The 25,159-nt window shown below is 43.0% G+C and overlaps 1 protein-coding gene across 1 annotated transcript in view; it reads right to left on the reverse strand.

Annotated features, from left to right (window-relative positions):
• The window catches only part of vat1 (vesicle amine transport 1), a 40,401-nt gene extending 16,510 nt beyond the window's left edge, over positions 1-23,891 (reverse strand). Inside the window, exons 1-2 of the mRNA XM_049560362.1 lie at positions 23,177-23,891; positions 16,646-16,853 (exon numbers count right to left, since the gene is read on the reverse strand). Coding sequence (XP_049416319.1) covers positions 16,646-16,853; positions 23,177-23,584 — 616 coding nt within the window. The 5' untranslated portion in view covers positions 23,585-23,891. The remainder of the gene's footprint in view (positions 1-16,645; positions 16,854-23,176) is intronic.
• Between the last annotated feature and the right edge of the window lie 1,268 nt (positions 23,892-25,159).

Here is a 25,159-nt window from a genome sequence, read left to right on the forward strand (position 1 = left end):
TTTGAAAGTGTGTACATAGTTGTGGCAAATGCCTCAGCCAGTGTTTGCTAAGGCAGCCAGAGCAAGAAGTAATAGGTTACTGATAAGCAGTGGCTTGTTTGAAATGGAGGCTGACTTGAGGACTCAAACTGAAAGGCATTCACAAAGGTCATTTGTGCCTGACCACATAAAGAGCACGTCTTATCTGATACCTGAGGACAAAGCAACACAAAACATGTGCGTTTACATTCATTTTTAATGGCATAGCTGAGCTGCCAGACTGCTGCACAGGTTTGGATTGAATGAATGTTGAAAACATGATTTGCTTACTTACATAGACAACCAAAGGCAACATTTAATATGCACACTCAGTGAGATAAAGAAAGGCAGGAAGACAGGCACATGCACAAGAAGGCCTCTGCATGTTCGATTAGACTTGTGCAGAAAGAGGAAGATATACTTTTAATCTAGCACATTTCTGATCTTATCATGTTCCATCAATAAGAAAAGCGTCTTTATTTATCCTCATACACTAAGAAAACACGCAGCAATAACACCAAACTGGAAGTTGCACTATTAATGTCTGAAATGCTGAAATATGTCCAAAATGTCAGCTTTTCACAAGCTAAGAAAAGCAGCCCTGGTTTTAGCTGTGTGAAGACACAGTTTATGAGGAACAACTAGGGTTTTTTATTTAGCTGAAAAATCCAGTGTTTCAGAATCAGAGGGATATATTGGCAGAAATTGGATGTAATATTATAAGTAAGTTTTCTTCAGTGTATAATCACCTGAAAATAAGATTCAAGTGCAGGTCCTTGTCCATGGAGATCGCCATGGTGCAATGCAATGTTTCTAGCCCAGAACAGAAAAACCAAACACCAACACCAGATAGGGCCATTCACAGTTTTGCCATGACCTCTATAGTTAGCAGCCCGTCTGCGACAAGAGCATGATAAAAACACGGATATTAAAATGTGAAACTGTTTTATTCTGTGTTTTAATGGTTTAAATCACCCAGTCCATTTGTTTTGCAGAGTGGGAGACCTCTGTGGATAATGTGGCTCCAGTAAATCTCCTAAACAATTAATATTGAAGGAATTCTAATCGGGAGAAGTTTCAGCTAGTTGCAATCTGCAATTATCACCACTAGATGCCACTAAATCTCCCTAAATCTTACATACTATTCCTTTACATGCAGAAGAATTTTCGCAATCCACGGAGGTACTTGTAGGAGCTGTAGGTGCCATTCAGAGCATATCTACGACTCAGACACTGATCCAGGATTGCCTGCACATGGCTCTCAACATGGAGGTTGCTGAGCTGGCATCAGGTAGCTAATGGTGCTAACAGTGCACACGGCGCTAACAGTATTAATGTGGGCGTTACGCTTTCCTGTGGATCAGGATGCTGTTATTAGCACTAACTGTCATATGAGCGCACTGCAGAGTGGTGGTGATTAGCTAGCCAGTGCTAGGGCTAGCTAGGACTTACAAGCGCTATCATACACATGTGGCCAGATTGGCTATCGCAACACAGAACAGAGAGGCTCAGATTACAACACACACACACACACACACACACACAGAAGTAGCATGAGTTTATTTTTTACTCAGGACGACATAACTCCACTATCTCTTTACATAACAAATATGGGTTTATCTGACAACTTCAAAGTCTCCAAAATGGTTATAGATGGTGCCCTTTGACATATACACCTTCTTCTATTGAATATATTCCCGTTAGGATGTTTAATCATGTATATCTTAATATCAGAATTACCATGTCTTCATATATTGAATATGATGTAGAACATCAGATGACACTGATGCACTTCTGGTCCCTTCATCTTAGCATAAAAATTATCTGAGCCAGTGAACCAGTAAAATAGCACAATTTCCTCAACGACATCCTGGCAGTTAGTCTCTGAGGCCACACTATCACATAAAAGCAGCCCTAACACCGGCCAAAAAAAATGAACTGAGATGTAATGATAACATTAATGTCAAATTACATTATCCTCTTTCTTAATCTCCAGCAGAAAACTCTCATTTCAAGGCCTTTTATTTGAACTTAGGAAAAAAAAACCAACTCAGAGTGCTTTGCTATAGAAAACTGTTGGTGATAAAAGATAAATAATTTGAATACCTTAATTTCAGTATAAAGACCAAAAGCATTCCTGATTTGTGGTTCTCGTCTGACATGAAATGTCCATGTGAAATAAACAGACAACTCTGCGTTACTATAATCACGCCCGAGGGGAGAATTGATGAGAAAACAAAATCAAGGCTGTTGCTGTTGGATGTGATTGTTGTTGCGGCTGCGTTATAGCAGCACCATCTCTCCTTGTCCTCAGTGAGAAACCAAGTTTGTGTTGCCAAGGAAACCTCGGCCAAATTGCTGGCAATGACTGAGCAAAGGGAGCCATTTTGTTTCATTGACTGCTCTTCCTTTGGGCATATAAGAGTCATTTGGTGGTAATCATATGTTTGTCATCAGTTTATGCTTGACAGACTGGGTCACACCTTCCTCTGAGTCGCCAGCAAGCTTTGAATAGCCAGTGAGTATGTGTCAAGGTTTTATATATTCAGAAGTAATTTATAGGCAGATTAGAGGAAAGTGGTTTTATGATATACACTGATAACAAATGTACAGACACTACAAGCAAATGTGCATCTATTTACCTCACATTGGTTCTTACAGAAATACATAAGCAACTGTTTATGTGAGGTAGAAGGGAAGATAAAAAAAAGGTGAGAAAATGTAAAATATGCATTGTCTGAGTGGAGGTTAAGAGCTGTTTTTACTAAATAGCTCTGTCGCATAGTAGCAACCCTTACATTACAGGTGTGAAAATGTGTCCAACAGGATGATGCATCCATTAATCCCACGTACTTACAGCCAGGCACTCGCATATTAATATTTAACCAATGCTGCTGTCATAAACACAGTGATTTCCCTTCTGCTTCTGCTTCTGCTTTATGAAGTCAGTGAGCATCGGGGGAAAAAAAAAAATCCTTATCCTTAAAGGACCAGTGTGTAACATTTAGGGGGATATATTGGAAGAAATTGAATAGAATATAATAAGTAAGTTTTCTTTAGTGTATAATCACCTGAAAATAAGAATCAGTGTGTTTTTGTTATCTTCGAATGAGCTGTTTATATCTTCTTAGGGAGCAGGTCCTCATCTACGGAGATTGCCATATTTCTACAGTAGCCAGGGGCAGACAAACCAAACACTGGCTCTAGATGGGGCCACCATAGTTTGCAGCCCCACCACAATGACATCGTTGGAAAAACACAGTTTTTTTTAAAAATGTCAAACTGCTTTATTCTGTGTTTTTACCAGTTTAGATCACTGTGTCCATTTGTTTTGGAGAGAATGAGATGTCTTTGGGTAATTCAGCTCCCAGTAAAAACTTCTGAAAGTCTATATCTTAAGTTATCGGAGAAAAAAGGTGAGCACAGATTAGCAGGTACTAGGTTCTCCAACAAACCAGTATTGGAGAAACACTGATTTGTAAGTAAAACTGCTTGATTCAGTGTTTTTAACTGTTTAAATTACTGGTTCATTCGTTTTATTTTTTTTTTGTAATCAACTTTTTATTGATTTTAAACAATAATAATACAGGAACAGAACACATACATTGAATACACACAACACCGCTGCCCATCCCTTCCCCCAGAACATACCGAACCCCCATCATTCCCCCCTTCCTCCCCTCGTCCCCTTCCCAGCTAAACATACAGACCACTCCCGCAACCCTCCCCCCATCTTCCCCTCCTTCCCCTCCCCACGGGACACACAATCGCACTTTTTATAATATCAAAATCAAAACAATCGAATAGGACAATGTGGTGTACAGGATTACACACATACAGTTACATAGATGAACCAAAAAGGTTATGACAATAATGTTTTAACATCCTCTGCAGCTTTTTTCCACATCTGTAATGTTTGTGGCTTGGAATTATTAATGCGAGCTGATGACCACTCCAGGTAGATCACCTCGAGGAGAGCTTGTAGCCAATGTTTTATTGATAATTGATGTGGGGGGAGCCACCTTAAAACTATCATTTTCTTTGCTGCAGTCATGCTAGCCAACCAGAGTTTACGCTCTACCTCAGCAATCTTGAACCTGGAGTCATCATTTAAGAGAAGGAGTGCCGGTTCTCGTGGGAGTTTCCTCCCTATCAGATCAGACACTTTATCCACAACTTTAACCCAGAACCTTTGTACATCTGGACACACCCACAGGACGTGCATCAATGTACCCATAACACCCTGATTACAGAATGTACAGTCAGGATTGGGAGCTAGGCCCATTATATGTCTTTTACGTGGTGTTAAATAAGTCCTGAGACAAATTTTGTAGTGGATTAATTGGTGATTCGGGTTTTAGATGACCGAAAGACATTTGCCCACACAGTATCCCAATCAATAGACCCTGTACCTCGGTGTATATCTGCCTCCCAAGATCTGCGTCGGGAATTCTATGGAAATGTATGATAGGAGATTATTATAGATGTAAGAGACTGTTTTCTTATGGGGAGCTCTCTCCATCAGTGATATTAAAGGGTGAATACCCAACTCAACCCCAAGGAACCTTGAGTGAATTAAGCGCTGACCTTACTCTAAAATAGAGGAACTGTGAATTTCTTGGGATATCAAAATGGGACATTAAATTGGGAAAATCCAGAATTGCATTTTGGCGAGATATCCCCAATGTCCAAATTCCATGTTGAGCCCATAATTGTGAGATGAATGGTTCGCCACGTCAATAAATTGGCGTTGTGCCAAATAGGGAGTGTTTATGCCATTTTGATTTAAAACCCATAAATTTCTCTACATTCACCATAGTTTGTATTACATATGATATAATCGGGCCAAATTGAGAGTAACATTTCTTATGTTTGAGTCCAGAGAAAGCCACATCCCGTAGTCTTAGAGGATGAACCAGCTCCTGTTCAAGCGTCTTCCAGGGGGAAGCTTCCTCTGCACCAAACCAGTGTTTCAAGGAACGCAGCACGAACGCCCAATGATATAACTTAAAGTTTGGGCAAGCCCATCCACCCTGGGGTTTATCCCGTTGTAATGTTGACCATTTAATGCGAGGTTTTTTCCCATTCCAAATGAACTTTTTAAACTTTGCGTCAAGTTTCTGCCAAAACCCCGCTGGGGTTGGTAAAGGGAGCATAGAGCTTACAAAGTTTATGCGAGGGAGCACATTCATTTTAATTGTAGCTACACGGGCAGGCATTGATGAAGGAAGTGCTGCCCATCTCTCAAGGTCATCCTCAACTTTTTTTAAAATGGAAGAGTAATTATTTTTCGCTATTGCCTGGATACAGGGACTGATTTCTATACCTAAATATACTGCTTTTTGCGCCACCGGTATGCAAGAATGGATTTTTAATTTCTTCAAATCTGTTCTGGTTCATTCGTTTTAGAGAGGAGGAGACCTCTGCGGATCATACGACTCACGGTTAACACTTTCTGAATGTCTGGATCAGAATTAGGTGAGCACACATTAGCACGTGCTGGGCTAGCCGTCCATCTGCAGTGTGCCATGAAGTCTTGGAGAAACACTGATTTGTAACAGGAAACTACATTATTCAGCGTTTTACTGGTTTTAATCACCTGGTCCATTTGTTTTGGAGAAGAGACCACTGCACAGGGGCATAAATGTAGACAGTGCAGGCAGTGTGGTTGCACCGGGGCCGGTGGGGTGGAGGGGTCCGTAGAGAGGGCGAGCCCTTGCAGGTGATTCAGATTGCCACCTTGATTGAATATGTGTTCAAAAAGTAATGATGAAAAAAGACTGTTCCTAATTTCAAAATGGTGACATTTGCTTTATATATCCTCAAAAAAGACAAGGCCATCTATGTCATGTTTTTTTTTTTTTTTAAGTCAGTAGCTATCTACAACAGAGTTATATGTTTTTCTATATAAGTTATACAATTTATGAATAAATTACAAAAACTGTACTTTGATATTTTTGATAGATATGCAATGATGATTAATGGGTAATATGTATATTGATCTTGTCCATGCACACTAGCGTGCCCCAGGGCCCATAATAGTTTGCACTGGGGTCCGTCGTTATATCCTTACGCCACTGCCTCTGCAGATAACTGCTCCCAATAAAAAACCCCTGACCAACTATCGCTGACGGAATCCTAACCAGGGGAAATTGTAGCTGCTTGCAATCTGCAATCCTGACCACTAGATGTCACTAAATCCCCCTAAATCTTACACACTGTTCCTTTAAAGACTGATTTCTTATTTTTCAATCCTTGAATCATTACTTTAAATGACAAAAATGTATTTTCTATAACCAGATATCTTTGTTTCTTAAAATTCTGGTGTGTACAAATGTGATTCCAGGCAAGGAAATATGTTGCTCAAAGAGGAAGAAGGTACCTGTTTCTGAATCCCCATGAGAACAAACTCCTGATCTCCTATCACAAGACTGCTGAGCTGTGCCAAGAACCCCTTACCACTCCCCACATCACTTTACAAACACACACACACACACACACACACACAGTCGCACACATCCATACATCCATACACAGATCACAAGGGAGCGGTGCTGCAGCCTTGAACAGTCCTGAATGGCAGCTAATCTTCACAAATATGCACAGAGATTAAAATATTAACCTTTCATTAACCGAGTGCTGCAGTTCCAGCTGTTTCCTTGGTTTCCTGATTTATAGTTTCTCCATCTATATCTGCGTCTTTGGACTGGAATCATCTCTCTCGGTCATGGTGTGAGTGTGATTTAAGACCATCCATAAACACTTAGCCATTCCTCAGGGAAGGGGAAGCAGCTTAAGCAAATTCTTGCTGCTAATTGCATTTGTTCTCAGATTGAATTGAATTGTTTACACTTGGAAATTAGAAAATGTCAAAAAGCATCCACCTATCTATTTTGTTTTTCTCTCTCTATCTCTCTCTGTGGAGAAACAGGATACACAGTAGGGTTTTGTCTTCCCCTGAATCCTTACGTACTTGCATTTTGGCACAAATTGCACTTGGCTTCCATAACATGACTGTTAGGAGCGAAGAGGAATTTTCCCCAAAACACAGTGGAATCCAGACTGACACTGAGGCCACTGTTATTGCTCCACACCCAGAGTTCAGCAGCATGGGTGGGTGGGGACATCAGAAATGTTTTTCAGATTTATGAAGAAATAACGGGACGGACGCCACGTCTGCCTCGTCCCGATTAAAACGTCTCTCATTGACAGGTTTGGGTTGTTGTGTAAATAAGAAAACATCTCGCATCACAGCATTTCTCAATTGTGCGAGCTATGATATCAGGTGTTAGTCAGGGGCCGGTGGGGCCGTATGTCTACTGTCAACACCAGGGAGATGACTGGGCCCTTGTCTCGGAGCTCCGTGTTGTTTTCTTGTGTGATTTCTTCTGCATTTATTTCCACATTTCCTCAAGAACTCACATCTTTCTTAACCTATCATTAGCCTGCGGTGGTAGCGGCTGACAAAGAATGAAATACAAACGTGGACCAAAGCATCTCTTTTCACCCAAACTGGCGATGGCAGCATTACAACATCAACAAACTGAACTAAATAAATGAACTTTTTACTGCCACTTTGCACAGCTCTATGACTGAGTTCAGATATGAGCTCTGTGGCGGTGATAGGAGCTGTGGTTGGCTGTTTGTGAACGTGTACTCTTGAGGTATTACTCTGCATTATGTAACCTTAGTGTTTTTCTGGGATGACTGTGTAAGTGTGTGTGTGTGTGTGTGTGTGTGTGTGTGTGAACACACTGTGGGCTTGAAGAGCAGTTTAATGTGCTCTCTCTGATGGTGAATTTCTCTCCGTGCAGCACAGAGGAAGCCCATTTTTTGTTACTGAGTGAGTGAATTTTAAAACACATCCCTTGTTCATGTGTCAAGGTGGTCCCTGTGGTTTCCTGAGTTAGGACGCTCACACTGCTAACTGAGATGCACACACAATATGCATCTGTATGTATGGACACAAAATATATTTCTGACATAAACCACTTTCTTTCCTCCCATGAACCTGGTTGCAAATTGAAACACAAGCTGGTGCACACTCATCCAGTTTCACACACACACAAACAGGTGCCCTGACACAGGTTTCACATACACCTGCGACTGGATGTGGTGGTTAGGGTGGGGGCTGGGTGGATGGGGTCATTTGTCAACGGCTGCAGCGATGAGAGCGCGAGCGAGCGACGTGATTGGTGGGTTGGGTTGGAGGTTGCCCTGGTTTCCCTCTCCTATCAGTGCAGCTGATCTGCCGCCGGCGATGCCAGGCCTGGGGAACACAGAGACGGTTCAACCACGCAGCCCAGACTCCCGCTTAGTGGTCAGACTGAATTAGCATTCTCTAAAGTAGGGTAAGACCTCCCGAGCAGACAGACCGGGAGGAGAGGAGAGGAAACCATTTTCAAGGCACATCAGACTTTTATCATGGCTCCCAGGAACAATGGGTCCATAAAAGAGAGTGATGTAACTACACTCGAGCTAATGCTTAAATAGCTAGGGACATTGTTAGCTGGTATATAATGAATGAGAACAATAATCTGTCAGGGAGAGCCCTGGGAGAAATAAGATATTATATATTATATTTCTTTCCTTATAGCTATGTTTCTTGCATTCATCCAACATCCATTTTTTTGCTTCTCATTTTTTCAGTCCCATCTGCAATCAAATATGCACTGAGGGCTCATATGCCTGAGGCCCCGCCTGCAGGTCTGACAGCAGTCATGAAGATCTACACTGGGATGGGGCTCTCATTCCCCAAACCCAAGAGATCCAGCCACCTGTTCCACTTCCTTAAAGCATTTACAGTACAACACTTCACTTTTAAGATTGTGGTACAGGGAAGGCCAACTTCCCGCACAGACGCAGCTAATAGAGTTAGTCATTTCCTTGCAGAAGTTCAAGTCTGGGTAAATCTTTTTTTGGATAGTCCACCTAAAGATAGTTTAAAGAGTATTAGTAATATTTTAACCACTTATGAGTTGAGATTCAATGATTCAACTGCATTCAACAACAATGTCAAACTCATGTATCTATGCTGCTAGAAACTTGCAACAAGGAGTAATGGCAGAGAGGAAGAAACGGTCCAAAGCGTGGCTTCATTTCACAAAGATAGATGACAACAGTGCTTCATGTGATGTCTGTAAAATGATAATGTCTTTGATGAAAAGTCAAACCTTAAAGCTTGTGTGTACCAAGAAACTTAAGACAATGATCAATACAAAACACCCCATCACAAAGTTTCAAATTCTGTTGTTTGGGCCAGCAACAGTGAGTCAAACTAAAAACATCAGGTAATGTAGAAACCTGATAAAATATTTATTAGTTCACGTCAACTTCCTTTCAGATTCTGGATCACTTTCGGATGAATTTGGCAACCATGGCACATGTTCTTGTTCCCAAAAGTGAAGCATCTTGAACTTACAACAGCTCTGATTTATGTATCCATCTGGCTTCATCGCAGTATGTAGAGCAATCTGCCACACCAAATTAGACAGGAAATATGTGATTTCTAGGAAACAAAGTCAAAATAATTCAAACTGATGGCATTAATATAATCCTATAATATCATTCAGTTATTCAGAAGAGTGCCTTGTTTCAATGTTTAACACTGAACAATAAGGGAGTCGTCAAAAGGAGACCAGAAATTTACAGTGGCAGAAATTGCTTCCAGAACCAGTAGCTCAACTCTATAGATTACCATTAACAAGGATTTAACTCCTCCGCCGTTGCCCATCACGCTCAGGGTTGTATTGCACCCACATGCAGCAGCTGGAAGCCTCTCACATCAAGCGTTTCCAGATAATCCTCACTGTAACCTGGTGTAACTCTATCCTATACACAGACACTCCAGCGAGAAGCAGCTGCAAAAGTATGGAAGCCACCGTAATTGGCTGGTGGGAAAAATAAAAAGTTTAATAATGGTCAGGATGTGTGGAATCTAACTCAAGCCTCAAACACACTTCTGTGGAGTTTTATGAGAGGAGATGATTGACAACACATGTTATTTAGCAGGCCAAAGCACCTTACAGTGCTATTAGTGAGTGTGCTTCTCTCCAGTATGAGAAGATACAGTTGGATCCACAAACTCTGGCAGTATCAGTGCCAAAATGTCACACAGGGGGAAGTGGCTGAGGCCCTGAAGCAAAATCATCAGATAAATTGATGACACAGGCTCCTGCAGCACCGCCTAATTCATATTATGCATTCCACATCTGCAACACAATGCCTGACACTTGACGTTGGCCAGCAGTCACTTGAGTGCTCATAAATAAAACAGAGGTGGACGTCATCATTGGAAGCAGCCGAGCCCCATATGTATGCAGGAATGTGTAGTGTGGGTGGGGTGACGGGGTGGCTGGCCAGGGTTCATAAACATTAGGACCAGTTCAGGGTGAGGTCAGAGGAAAAGCTGTTGGCCGGGCACAGTGCAAGACCCATGAGGTACGTCCAAATGTCACTGAACTTCCCCTGGCCCAGGCCCTCTGGGGAAAACAAAAGGGGAAACGTGCACACGTTCCCCGGTGACGAGGAATCGAGCACGGATATGGCGAGGTCACGCAGAGGGAGCGGACGTTACGGAGGGCCAGAGGGGGAGGAGAACGGAGGATGCAGATGTGCGGTGCGGTGGAGAAGGGAGGCACGATGTGAGGAAATACAACAAGCTATTGTTTGGAGAGAGAGGACAGGAGAGGACCCACGGGAGAGGCAGCTGAGGACTATTCACCAGAGTTTACTCACTCACACACTCACACACACACACACACACACACACACACACACACACACAAAGGCATGACTGATAGAGAGCCTGAGCGGCATTCTGCACTGATCACCTGATGATGATGGGTAAAGGTCACCACACTTTTGAGGAAATCATGTTCTTTATGGGGAGCTCTTGATTTGTTAACATGACATTACCTGCAAACAGAACAATGGCGAAGCGAAAGGCAAGAGGATGGATACCCATCATCTCCCACATAAGGCCCATGCTACGACATCAGGCTCAACAGGTTATTTGCCAAATAGAGCTCTTCACCATAGACTGTATAAAACATAGATGCATATGACACGACCCATTGGTTTGTGGACTGCTGTATTGTTTTGGCATTTCAGCCATTGCCATCTTGGTTTTTTGGAGCCAGAAGTGACCATATTCAAACAAGAAGGTGGATCTGACTCAAAGACTGTAGTGACACCTCGCAGACAGCCTATCACTCAAGCAGCCCCGCCCTTAAAAATGCGTAACTTACATGGGGGTCTATTGAGAATGGCCTTTTGGAGCTAGCCTGAAGCTGCCATTTGATGAACTGCAGGTTTTGGCACTTCCATGTTGGTTTCATTTTTCAGTCTTGGAGGTTGCAGCTTGGTTTTCACTCCAAACTGAACTACACTTAGTTTGACATTTTGGGAAATCTGCTCATTCATGCTGAGATAGATGATACCATTAGCAAACTAGCTGGAGCCAGCAGCCAGGTAGCTTAGCTTAGCATTAAGACTGGAATCAGAGGGAAACAGCTAGCCTGTCCGCAGATAACAAAACCTGCATACCGGCACCTCTAAAGCTCTCTGCTTAACACTTTATATCTCCTCTGTTCCTCCTCAGGCTTCTCTATTGTCTCCCCTTTGTTCCATTAAAGAGTTTTGCTATGGTTTTTAGGAAGAAGGGTGTCATGTTGGCAATTAGGGATTTAGGACCACATAAATAAAATTGACTTGACTAACCATTTTAGAAAATGAATGTTGACACTATTCATTAATGACACGAGATGAAGAACCATTGTGTGTATCTTGACATAAATGTCAATACCAGTTGAAGATGATGACAGCATATGAATATTTACATTTCATAATTATCTAGAATGAATTATCTTTTTAACTGCAAGGTTTGGAGGTTTTGGAGAAAAGGTAATCTAAAAGTAGCCTAATTGAAAAGAGGATGATAATTTTTCCTAATGTGATTCAATCAGAGGATTACACGCTTATTATGAGAATAAACAGGTCAACCACAGATAAATCAAGTGAAGATGAACCCCTCAAGCATTTACTACAGAGATGCCTAGATGAAAAGATTTATGACAGGAGAGAAAGAAAATTGCTCCTCAAACACTGCTGTTTGGTAATTACCAAACCGTACCCTGTAACTGAGGGTGAAAAACAAATTGCTGTCTATCTCCTGTACCACTGCTACTCCTCAGCTGTACAAATAGGCCCAGTTAATCTCACGTAAAAGCTCAATATTTTATCTCTACTAGACAGACAATGATCTTGCAGGAATGTGGCGTTGTGCAGGCATGTCTGGCACACAAAATCACTGCTGTTTATCGGGATATATGACTTTTGATGAAATCGTCAGTGGCAAAGTCTTGTGAGACAGTCTGACGATGTGAAGTAAAGCCGTTTAACCACATACTAATACTGTGTGGCTAACTGAGGCGTTCACTGAAGCTGTGGGCAGTGTTAAGTAGTAACAGAGTAGTTGTTAATTACTGTTTCATAATCAACATACAATACATGCTCTGTGTTTTGATATGTTACTTAGAATTGGTTTTGACTCACAATATTCGTGAACAAGGAGATCGATTCTTGGAAAACATTTCAACTGAAGCAAGGAATTTTAATTGAGGCAACGGTGGTGGTGTTCCACATACACATGTGACACACTACAGTCGGATAATGACATCTGAGTGGGTTAAGTCGGATGTAATAGCAAAGTAACTGCAAGTAATCTGAGGATGGATGATACCTTAGATCAGTGATTACGAGAAAAGGAGTCAGGGCCCCCACTCAGTGTCTCAGGATGATAGGAAAAAAGAAAGAAAAAGTAATTTAAACAATCTTAAAAATAGAGGTTCAAAGAGGGTTCTTCCTAAAGAGCTGAGGATTTACCCAGAACTATCTGCTACTGAAGAACCCTTTTTAGAGGAAATGATTATTCGAGAGCTCTTTGTAAGACTAAGGGTTTCATTAAGAGCCCATTTTATCCAAAGAACCCTTTTTGGAAGAAAGAGTTCTTCAAGGATTGTTCAAAGTATGGGTGATAAAGAGCCTCACTCTCAAATATTGAAATGTTCACCCATGTTTCAAATGGTATTTTTAAATGTAAATGTATCTCCCTGCTCCCTAACAACATGATTATAAACCATGAGTGTTGTGGGTTGTGCTGGACCACATCTCACCCATGAAGCCCCAGGCTAAACTGTTGAACTGAAACCATGATAAGTGGAATATAAAAGGATTTCTAATAGAGCCTTTTGGGTGGGTTTTAGATGAAACCCTTGAAATATAACAGGGTTCTCAGTAGAAACCCCAGAAAGGGTTTGGATGGAATCTTTACACCATAGAAAGGTCCTCTGTTGAACATGGCATTGGGGGATGTGGATCAAAAGTTCACAGATGGTTGTAGGCCTAACATGTTGGGTTCTAGGAAGAACGCTCTCTGCTACCCCTTTTCCACCAAACTAGCTCTGGGTCTTGAACCAGTTCTGATCAGGATTCTTGGAACCTTGGTGCCATCTAGCGAACTAGGCTGTGTTTCCTTCAGTTTTGCCCGAGAGCATCGTAATCAAGGATGTGGTATCAACAGAGGGCGTTGCACAATGTGCAACAGATGTCGGCAGAAGCACAATTGTGGATTACACTGATGACCTGCAAACTTAAGTTCTGTTATTACAGAAATTTGGTTTAACCCCAAAAAACAACTATGGGCCAACTATTAACATTTCTCACTTGACTTCTCTATCATTGCCTTTTCCATCCTCTCTTTCCAACCTGTTGAATATGACATGTCTATTGATGTTGTCATAGTTCACACTTAAGGTCAATGAATACCTGCTATCTTTTTTGGTTTCAGCTGAGAACCAACTTTTCAGCTTCTGAACCAATTTGGAAAAGGGGTACCAAAGGATTTAGTGTGGAACCATTGTAAAAGTTTCTACCAGGAACCAAAAAGGTTCAGCACGGAGGACTATACTTTTGCATGCTTAGACCTATACCATCTGCCTTCCTCTCCTTGCATGCATGCTCACTAACAGTTTCATGCTGCCATTGTCTGGGGCTGTCAATTGAGACATCAGCCGTTCTAGCAGCTGACTGCATTTAATCAATAGCCCAGCAACACACTGTCATTGTTAGCCTATCATCTTGCTACTGTCTTTTTAAACATGATTCTCTGTCTGCCTTTAGTATGTTCATGCTGCAGTTGTGCGCACCCCCGACTTCATCACCATCCCGCCTAGTCTTCGCAGATTCATCAGCTTCATCAGCCTCATCAGCTTAAATGTCTCTGCAGAGTCACCACCCACCATCACCAGTGTCTGGCGTCCACATGGGACTTGATCTTGCTGCTGCTCAGGGCAGACATCCCTCAATTACAAAATCTCCCTGTAGAGTCTAAACACCAAAGTCTTTCTATCAAATCTTAATCACCACATTATCTGTTACTCTTTACACCTGTAATCTGTATTAAACAATTATCTTTACTTCATTCACCTGTCTCCTAATTTAACTAAAAAAAAGATAAGCCAAAAAGGGAACCACACCCTCAAATTAGATTCCCTGGAATTATCCCAGGGCCCAAAGTGACGTGTTTAAATTGCTTTCTAGCAGTGCAAAAATCTAAGATATTGAAATCAAAATTATACAAAAGAGAAAGCAGATAATCTTCTTTGCTTGATAAATGACTTGAGTGGTTAATTTGTTATCGAAATTCTTGGAGATTAGTTTTCTCTTGATCAAATAATAGACTAATTAATATTTTTAGCAATACCATACTGTGTTACAATATTGCTAGAACAACCAGTTCCGGCATTGGAATACATTCTGTGAGGAATATATGCCACCCGTCTGCAATTTCCTTCATAATATTAAAAAATATCAGATCTGAGAAGACAGACAGATAGGCACAGACACAATCACAGTCTCTCCCTCTGGCCCTGTCACAGCAGATACCTTTGATCTCTCTAATCAGAGAATATCAGGAACAATTTTTGACAGCCTCAGGGGTGGGACCCCCCACCCACACTCAGCTTCCAGCACCATGTGAGCCATGCAGCCCCACAACACAGGGAGACGGTGTTAAGAGAGGGATGTGCATGTCTCACACACTGCTAACACCTTTTCCACATAGGGTACTACTATCATGTTCACAAGACGGCCTTAAAGTCTCAATGGAGCGGAGCATACAGCGTGATGATAATGATTTACACATGCAAAGAATGACAGAGTGCAGTGAAGCAGACTGTTAAGCAAATGTTTTTGTCATAGCCTCAGTAATGTGCTTTTACAATCCTGATGTCCGGACAGCTGGCGAGCCAAGACTGGCAGCCTGCCCTGAGAAACCAGAGACGCCGCCTCGACTAAACCAGCAGAGAGAAGCGTCTTACACCACACTTCCACAGCATTCCTCCTATAGCAAACATACTCTGCACAGAAAACTCTGGCAAGATATGTGTTCACGGGGGTGAGTGACATCAGCCGGATGAAATGGAAAACGCAAACATTTGGGATTCCTCTGTAACCACCGATCCCACAACTATGAGTCTGTTAGCTGTCAGCATTCAGCTCTGGGGAAACTGCACGTTTTAATGACAATCTTATGAATTCATTCCATTTCAGAGCGATTGTGTTAATACCGAGGGATACATCCACCTGGGCTGGCAGTCTTCCACAGTCATTTTTTTTTTGTCTCACAGAGAGAAAACAGGCTCAGGTTTCCTTATGTGCTTACTTCTCTTAGCCATCTACGCCCACTCACTGTCCCAAATGCCGAGGGATCCCTTTCTGACTCCCTCTGCACAGACAGAGTGGGAACCAGAGCTGAGAGCTGTACACCGGCAGATAGCAAGAGAGAAACGGGTAAAGAACACATTTTTTTTGGCTAATGCACTCCCCATTCTCTCCAGCTGGCCTGATTGTGTAAACACAGCAAAATCAAATGCTATCTGGCTTGGTGCATCACGCCCCGAAACAGGTGCTTTTACTCCCTCAATCCCCATCTTTCTCCCACCCACTCATTCTGAACTCTATCCTCACAGTCCAGGTGGCAGGTGCTCCGGTGTTAAGTGCAGTCCTAAAGAGTGCAAAACTCTGAGCCATATCTCATACTTATGAACAGCGGGACCTTCTCCAGCAGCCATAATTCATATAGAAAAGAAATGCATAAACAGGAGGTGCTGAGAAGGAAGAAGTCTGGTGGTACAGTAAACATTCAAGGGCGTTTCCTTAATGTCATAATACAAGCTTTGCATCTTTGTGTTCGGCTTCTGCTGAGGATTTCAAAATGGTTCTCTGGAGATTTACTCCAAAGGCTGGTGGTAAAATACTGAATTTATTTGTGTCTGTTTCTACGCTGACACGTACGGAGATGAAAATGATTAAATGTGGTTTTCAGTTGAAGGATTAAAACATAAATCAAGAGTTATTCATAGATACTACAGGAAACGCTAAGACAATGTTTGCTTTAGTTTGTGAATGAATTATTGATCAATTTATAATGAATTCAACCCTCATTTAAATTAATAACCCTTTCACGCAGAGTGATGCATCCATTCCCAGTCTAAGATTGACACTAATTAAAAGCGCTTTTGTGTGTGCTGTGTGCATGTATACTGTGTATCCTTCTCCTTATTACCTGCAGCAGCATGAACGAGGACGCTCTGGTTGGGCCGCAGGTTGCCGAAGTCAAACAGCATCATATAGGCAGTGATGTAGTTCACAGGGAGGGCGGCTGCCTCCTCGAAGCTCATGCCCTCTGGGATGAGGAAGGTGTGGTTTGCTGGCACCACCGCCACCTCCTGCCACAGCCCAAAGCGGTTCAGCACCATCACCTTATCGCCGACCTGGAACAGAATGCGCAGGAAGAGACACAGGATGAGAACAAGGCAAAGCAAAGGGCTCTCTGTTTCTACCGGTTTACAGTTACCGAAAACAATGCAGCCTAACCCTAATGCGGTGACTCCCACAACCCAGTCACCAAGGATACGTTACATTTGCACGTTATTGTGAAGCAATATTGAAATTTTACATTTCAACAATGCTGTGGTTGATGTGTGGTTAGGTTTAGGCAAAAACCCACTTGGTTATGGTTAGGAAAAGATCTTGTTTTGGCTTAAAATAACATCAGGAAATCAGGATGTCTCAATAAAAAATAAATGCTTATTATGCCACTACCCCTGCTGGAAAAACAATGATGGTCACTACAAACACTCGTGTTTAGAGCCTTAAAAGCTGCTGGGAAAACACAACAAAGACTCACTAAATCCCAACCAGTTTTATTGATTAGAAAAAGAGAGACGACTGGTTGCTCTGTGTATATACAAACGCAGATCAAAATCTTACGTCGAATGCTTGTGGAGAACGGGAAACAACAGGATCGACAGGAAGGCAATCCAGGTACTCGGAAAAAATATAGAAAGGCGAGGAAGGAAATATTAAAGAGCCTTTATTGTAGTGGCTCAATCATTAAAAGAGCCATCATGTTTCGACCAGTGCAGGTCTTCGTCACGGCTTTTAAAACATACAACACAGGTATGGCCCCACCTACATAGTGGCCTACCCACATATATTTTTTCGGAGTGCCCGGTTTTGTTGATTCTTGGTCTTAAACGGCGGTCTGCAGCTTGGCAGGCACCATTCATTATCCCCATTCACCACCATTTGGAAACATTAATATGATACAAGCAACGTGCAAAAGTAACATATTTCTGGTTTGGAGAAAGATACAATGCCAACATTTTATTTTAGTGACTGGGCTGATTCCCAACCAGAGGTACTTGTGTACCCCCTGATGCTACTGACTCTGAACACCACAAGACTGCTAAGAAAATAGTTAACAGAATTTATATGACAATGTTCTGGGGCCTAACTGTTACTTTGGTACAGTGGGAATGATGCGAGCTGTGCAGCAGGAATAGTACGAGTGTGGTTTACAACAATGACAGACATGCAAACACACAGCCACCTCGTCCACCAAACCTCAAAATGTTTTGCTCTTAAAAAGTGAGAGCAAACAAGGAAAGCGATCAACCACAGCAGAGTAAGAGTACGTTTATTGACTGAGAAATGATGAAGTGACAGAGGAATAAAAATAAAAAAGGAAAACGTTTTTTTTACTTTTTCTTATTGTCTAACATGCTAGATGCTTCAGGATTGGTGCCAAAGTATGAATTGTTCATTATGTGAGTATCAAGCAATTTTTATCTTCCAGAACCGTTATCCTGACAGCGAGGAAGCCGCAGACGTGATGCTCGCCACAATCACCATCGTGTCATTTTCTGTCTCCAGACTGTCCTTATCAAAGCAGGAACCTTCGACTCACAACCGTCTCTTCGTCCCCCCCCCCCGGCGCCCTCGCGAACCAATCATGAGAGCCTGCTCGAGGGACACAGGAAACAGAGACGACTGCAGCATTATAACTCTCTTCCTGTTTTCTTCCTCCTTATTCAGCCCTCTCGACACAGCTCTGCCTCCCGCCCCATTTCCATTCTCCTCACTTTTTCTCTTCCCTTCTTTCTCTTTCACTTCCTGACTCCTTTTCCTCTTACAACTTTAGAACATCTTCCTTCCCCTTGTCCAGTCCCTTGTCTCGTCCTGCCTGTGCTTCCGTCTTGCTGCCTTCGTTGACACTTCACCCCCCCCCCCCCCAATTTCTTCATCCTTCACCATCTCATTCTGTCTTCACCACCCTCTTTCTTTTCTCTTGCGAAGGAGTGTCCCGTATCCCCTCTTCCTCATCAGCGAGACAGGACAATGGGGCCCATCTTCTCCCCTGGCTTCCCTCCACTCATCAGAGTCCCTGCCAGATTCTTCCCCATGGCTGAGCATAAGACAAGCTCTCTCCTCCTGGGAACAAACCCTCTCCACCCGGGCCTCTCTAATGGTCTGGAGGGAGCCATGCGCCTCGCTGTCTATCCACTCCAATTAGAGAGATCTCCCTCTCTCTTTCTCTTTTCATACCCGCATCTTTTCTGTCTGAGGCCGAGTCATTTGGTTTATTTTCAAACTCTACTTTCACTTTTTCACCGTGGGCTACTACTCTTTCCTCCCCTTTGTTATTTGTGCTGAGTCGCTCACTTGCATCTCCATCTCAGGGTTTTTTTATCCCCTTTTTGAGTCTTTGAACTCATCAACCTCGCGGGTTTAATTGGGGGTACAGTGTGGCACAAATCGATAGACGGGGGAGTTCAGGCTTTTACAGGAAACACACACAAATATGACTCACACATTGCATTCAAATGCAACTGCAGCTATTCTTCTGCGCCCACGTAAAGCATGTGAGTTACTGTCAGTCACAGAATCGGGGTAGGAACACTCAAGGCCAAAGCGAACGAAGCCTTGTGACAGTTCTGTTACAACATCTTCACAGTGTGACACACAAGCACACACACACACACACACACACACACACACACACACGCATTTCCTTTCTCAGCTTTCATGCCACTGCATCAAATATAGTCACAGTTGGGGTCAGGAGTGCGGGCACGCTGAACAAAGACACTTCCAGTTAACTGTATTTGAATGGACCTAATCAGATGGTGATTCAATTTTGGGGTATGCAGGCCTCCAAGTCAGCTGCTCTGTGGCTTTGAGCTTTGATGATCTCAGCAAAAAAATTATGAAAGAAAAAAAAGAAACACGAACGTGAACAAAATTTCTGATACAGTACTCCTGAGTCAGATTGAGGCAAAAGATGAAGGTTAAATCTAACACCCACACGGCCTGCACGGCTCCTGAAAATGTAATTAAAAGGAAACATAATATCTCCCCGGTGTGAGCGTAGGTGTTATTGCGCTCTAACACGGTTTGTGTGATGTTCAGATAAAGGCCACGCCCTGCTCGCATACAGCACCGTCTGTGACAGGAGGGTCTACATGCTGCTTCTTGCACTTGGCTGCACCACTGAATATGCAAATGAGCATGTCATGCTAACAAAATAGCATTATTCTTCAACTTGTTTTTGCAGCTCAGGAAATATTAGAAGCCTTGATGCACTTTTTAATAAATTTAGAAAGTGGACAAGCGTGAGGGGAAAAAGACAGAACACAGACGCTTCATTTTTTATTTTTCAACCCAGCAGCTTGACTGTCAACAGGCCATGTTCAGTATGAGAGAAAGCTCTTAATGTTGTCATCATGGTGAAACAGAGAGAGGACAGTAATGCAGAGGGAGGACAACGTGATAGAGGGATTGACTGACAGCACGTTCGATGGAGGAAGAATCAAGAGATTATACGAAAGAAGGAGAGATAGTTAGAGGGAGGGAAGGAGGGATGGAGGAAATACCAGACTGACAATGTGGGCCAGAGGGAGGTAATTGAGAACATATGGGTCAGATCCGACCAAAACTCACTGAGGGAGAGAATAAAAAATGTAAAAAAAAAAAAAAAAAAAAAAGAAGGGGGCCAAAGAAAAAAAGTGCTGATGTTTGGTGTCAGGGGAGCTTCGGTGTGATTTGTGATATTTCCCCTCTTGCCTCGCTTACTCACTGTTAAACTTTTCCCCGCACTCCCTCTTAGGTCATTTCGGGTGAGGGCATTGTAGTATTACTTCATTCAACTTCGTCTTCCCTCAAGGGATGCTTGTTTTGCAGAGGTTATTGAAATATAATGGGAGGCATGCAGTGGGTAATATAAAGACACAAGAGGCAGAAGCAGCGATACAATAGACAAGACAAAGACAGGGGAACTGGAGGGCAACAATGGTGCCTGTGTCAACCCTTCAGTGTCTAACTAGGGATAAGTGTTTGAATGGTTTCTATACCTGAGTATACAAAATTTGACACATACAAACATGTTTATCTCATATTACAAAAAGTTATTTTACTTCTATCTGTGTAAGAAAGCACGCCCTTAGATTAGAGAGCACAAGCTTCAGCACAAATGTCGTAAAGATAAAATAAAAATCAATCAGACTTCACTTAGCCACTGATGTTTATGTTGCACTATCTAATTAAATTGCATACATGTGTGCATAGCTTAGTATGTGTAGCAAACTATCAGACACGCCCATACCGTGTCTTTGTGTGTGTGTGTGTATGTGTGTGTGTGTGTGGGACAGAGAGACAGAGAGAGCTGCAGTGAGTGATGAGCCTCCCAAAAAATTCTGTGCCATGAGGGTCAGCACATTCCCTCTGAGTCGGCTGCCAACAGATCTCAGAGATCTCCATCCATTAGGAAGATTGGCTCTTAATTCTATAAGCGAAGGGCTGGAAGGGGATGTGGGAGTGTGAGGCCTTGATGACAAGCCGGGTGTTCGTGCATGTGTGTGTGTGTGTGTGTGTGTGTAGTGCGTGACCTTTAAATCCAATCTACATTACTGACAATGTGGAAAGAAGTTATTTAAAAACACAAGTGTCTCAACCTTCTATGATGTCTGGCTGCTGCTGGCTGACCTGTCACCAGTCATATTCCTATTACTCTGCACAGATTCCACATCAATAAGGACTTGGCATATGTGCCACTCCCAGCCAGATGCACTGATTCCGCATTTGCATCCCTCTGTTGATCAGCCTTGCGTTATCTATAGATATTAAGTGACTGATGTGAGGAAATGTGGTGCTCTTACAATAAGTGGCGTGAGTCATCATTGGCTCATGTGTAAAATTTTGGCTTTGTAGTTTAATTGCCTTACAAAGGCGTTACCGTGGTGATGCCATGCAGCCAGGAGACAGACATATAGGCCCGTGTGACTCATCAAGCAATGTTAGAAAGCGACAAATAACGCTCTTGCTGTCACCACTTCATTCCTTGTGGCTGAGCATTAAAGAAAATCTGTTTTTTATTATGAGTGTTTAATTGACTTGGCTTCATTGTCGAGAGCGCGCGGGTTTGAGCTTTGGTCGCGATGTATTTATGGCTGTAAATATTTTCTGAACACAACAGAGGCGATAGGCTCTGTGTTGACAAAGAGGGCGAGTGATCCTATTCCTCACACCATGCTGTCTGTTGCGTCGCGCCTCGCCCTTTCCGCTCGGTGAGTCTGTGCGCCACCGCCGCTCCCGGTAACAAAAGGCGTCGGTGACTCCGGTCTCCGCCACCGGTGTCAAGTCAGCCATATTAATGGCTGTGGCGTGTGGCGATCGCTTTCACAATAAAGTCTCTTATTAATTAACATCTTACATGCAAAGTAGGAGTAGCGAATTTGAGCTGAGGTGACCTTTTCTATCGTGTCTTCACCCAAAACGTCATTTTGACAGTTAAATTTGGAGCCATAAAAGCCTCAGCAGGATGAGACACTGCAGATCAATAACTTACACGTGCACTATATATGACCAAATGCTGCACGTCCTGTTGGACAAACATTTAACATACTCATTACTCCTCCTTGATTTCGATATTTAGCCCATATTTTCATTTTCACTTCCTTTAACATCATTGAAATATAAAGGAAACACTCAGGCAATTGTTCGAGGCTTTAATTTTGAAGGCACTGCAGTCTAATTTCCGGTCTCACTGCCGCTATCTCTTGCTGACTTGACGCAGCTTTTCCGCGCCTTGGCACACATCAAAGTGCAGTACATACAGCGTAGGTGCAGCAAGGGCGGAAAGCATCCCGCGGATTTGCATGTGTCTAGTACGTCTTTAGACTTTCAACACTCATGTTGCATAAGAACAAAGAATCCATCTCCATCTCAGCGACTATTTGGGATTGGAGTTGCTCAATCTAAGTGCGCACTGTTAAGCGCAGTTGTGGAAAAGCGGGGAGACAAGAGGGGCGACGCCTGCTGCTGGCTTCATTGTATTCTACTCGTGTCATTAACACACTTTGGGCTTCTTCTGCACACATACAATACAACATGAACACACACACAGGCTTTATTGCGTTCCACTTTGAGATAACAACAGCTGTCTCTTTACGCACGAGTGAATTAATGGATGGGTAGCGATTACAGTTCAAACATAAACTACAGATCAATATTTATTATCAACCTATTATTGTGTGAATTATCTGACCCAGTAGGCTATAAAGGCATTAAATTCATTAAGTCATGAAACTGCACAGCACCAGCACTGCCTGAGCAGCAAGCACAGCCTGACACGCCCATATCCAGATGTAGCACCAAAAACGAAGCGAGGCAAATATTCATCACTTAAACAATAAAACATTCACTATAAAATGAGACTGAAAGTGACAGGACAAAGCTGAGAGCCATGTGTGCTTACTTTTCTGTCCGTCACTTCTTCCCCCACAGCCTCCACCACCCCAGAGCACTCCATTCCCGGGGTGACCGGCGGGGACGGCAGCCGGTCGTACAGCCCCTGCCGAGCCATCAGGTCTGCGAAGTTCAGCCCGCAAGCCTTGACCCGCACCAGGACCTCGCCAGCCTTGAGCGCCGGCTTGCCCTTCTTCACCTGCAGCTTCACTTTATCATAGCCCCCGTAGCCGGTGAGCACCAGCGCGCGGTAGGAGAACGTCTCCTCCTCGGGGACCTTCTCGGTGGTCGCCTCGGCGGCGGCGGCGGGTGCGGGCTCCGTCTTGGGCGCCTCGGCTTTGGGCTCCTCGGCGGGTTTGGTCTCCTGCTTCTGGTCCACGGCGTTTTGCTGCTCGGCAGGTGCGTCCTCTCCAGACATGGTGCAGGGAGCTGTGAGACAGTAACGAGTCTAGAAAACGACTTGAAGGCTTTTCTTCCACTTCTGGTGCTTTTGGTGCCGTGGACGGGCTTGTTGTTTTGTTGCGTTTGCTTGCCTTGAGAATAAAAGAAGATGCGAGAGTCAGAGCTTCTTTCTCAGCAGTCTTGCATGGAGACACAAACCCCGACAAAGTGGGCTGATCAGTGGCCAGTGGCTGTCAACGCCGAGCTCTGACAGAGAGTCTGAGTGGGACGAGACAGAGGCAGGCTGGAAAACACGGAGAGCTGATGAAACCCAAGGAATTGGCGTCTGTGATTGGGTGGGCTTGGTCTGTCTGGGTAGGGCTATAAGATAAGCCTATATTGCATCAAGCAGAAGGGTGATTTGCAAAAATGTCCATTATGGCTAAAAGGCAAATAGAGTGAAGCCAACCCTAGAAAAGCTCTCTTCAAAATGTGTTTACTGCAAGTCTGCACAGAAATTAAAATGCTGATATATCATGAGAGCAGAAGGCAGCGTGCCAAATAAGAGTTTAATCATTGAGAGACACTATAAGCTCTAACACTGGATGTTGATTTATCCTTTTTTTTGGTCTGACTGTGACATATCTTCAGATGACAGTGCCTCTGTCCTTCAGATGTGATCAAACAGCAGACACAATTGATAAACTGATATTTCTTTGAGCAAACGTGATCATTTCTGCCTGTTCAACAGTGAGGTGTGTGTTGCTAGAACAGTAGGAGCCAGAGGAAGTGTCTGTTTATGCTGCCTAAGATCTGCAGGAACTTTGGGGCTGCGTATGGCTCATTGTTATAACTTCCCTGAGCAGGCAGCTCAGAAAAATATGAGTTTGTGTTGAGGTCACGCCAGGTTTTGATTAAACGATATAACCTGCTTTGTGTTCTTCAGCTTCTGTGCAGGGAGCCAGAGGGCGGGATGACCTCTCCATCTAAAGCTAGTACACATGGGACAGGGCCTCTCATGAAGAGCATTATATTATTTGTGATAAAAAATATATTGTTGTTAATCTGTGGATAAATTTTGACTCATTTCACTGAGAGAATTTCATCCATTTGATCAAATAACATTTGTAAAGTCTCAAAGAGCTTCATGATTGAGCCATTATATCCCCACTCTAGTTAGCGGAGTGCAAAATGTACCACTGATCAACTTTCATTGGAAAATATGGGGTCCCTCCTCCAACACTGTATCCAGGTCTCTTTATAGATCCATGAAAGAAGACCTGCTCCCTATGTAGATGTAAATGGCTCGTTCTAAGGTCACAAAAACACAACAATTCTTATTTTCAGGTTACTATAAACTAATAAAAACATAGGTATGAACATCATATTCCACTTCTGCCAATATACCCACTAAATCCTACACACTGGACCCTTAAGAACCACTGTGTTAAACCTCAGTGTATAAGCAGCCTCATGATGTTGAAGCTGCTCAAGGCGGAGCGAATTCTAACTACAGAATGTACATTACAACCATAAGAGACTTAAGACTTGATTTGGACTTGCAAAAAATGACCCGTGAGCATCTGTTTTATACTGTTTGATAGTGTAAGCA

This window comes from Epinephelus fuscoguttatus, linkage group LG19 (assembly GCF_011397635.1).
Source record: "Epinephelus fuscoguttatus linkage group LG19, E.fuscoguttatus.final_Chr_v1".
Classification (NCBI taxonomy): Eukaryota; Metazoa; Chordata; class Actinopteri; order Perciformes; family Serranidae; genus Epinephelus; species Epinephelus fuscoguttatus.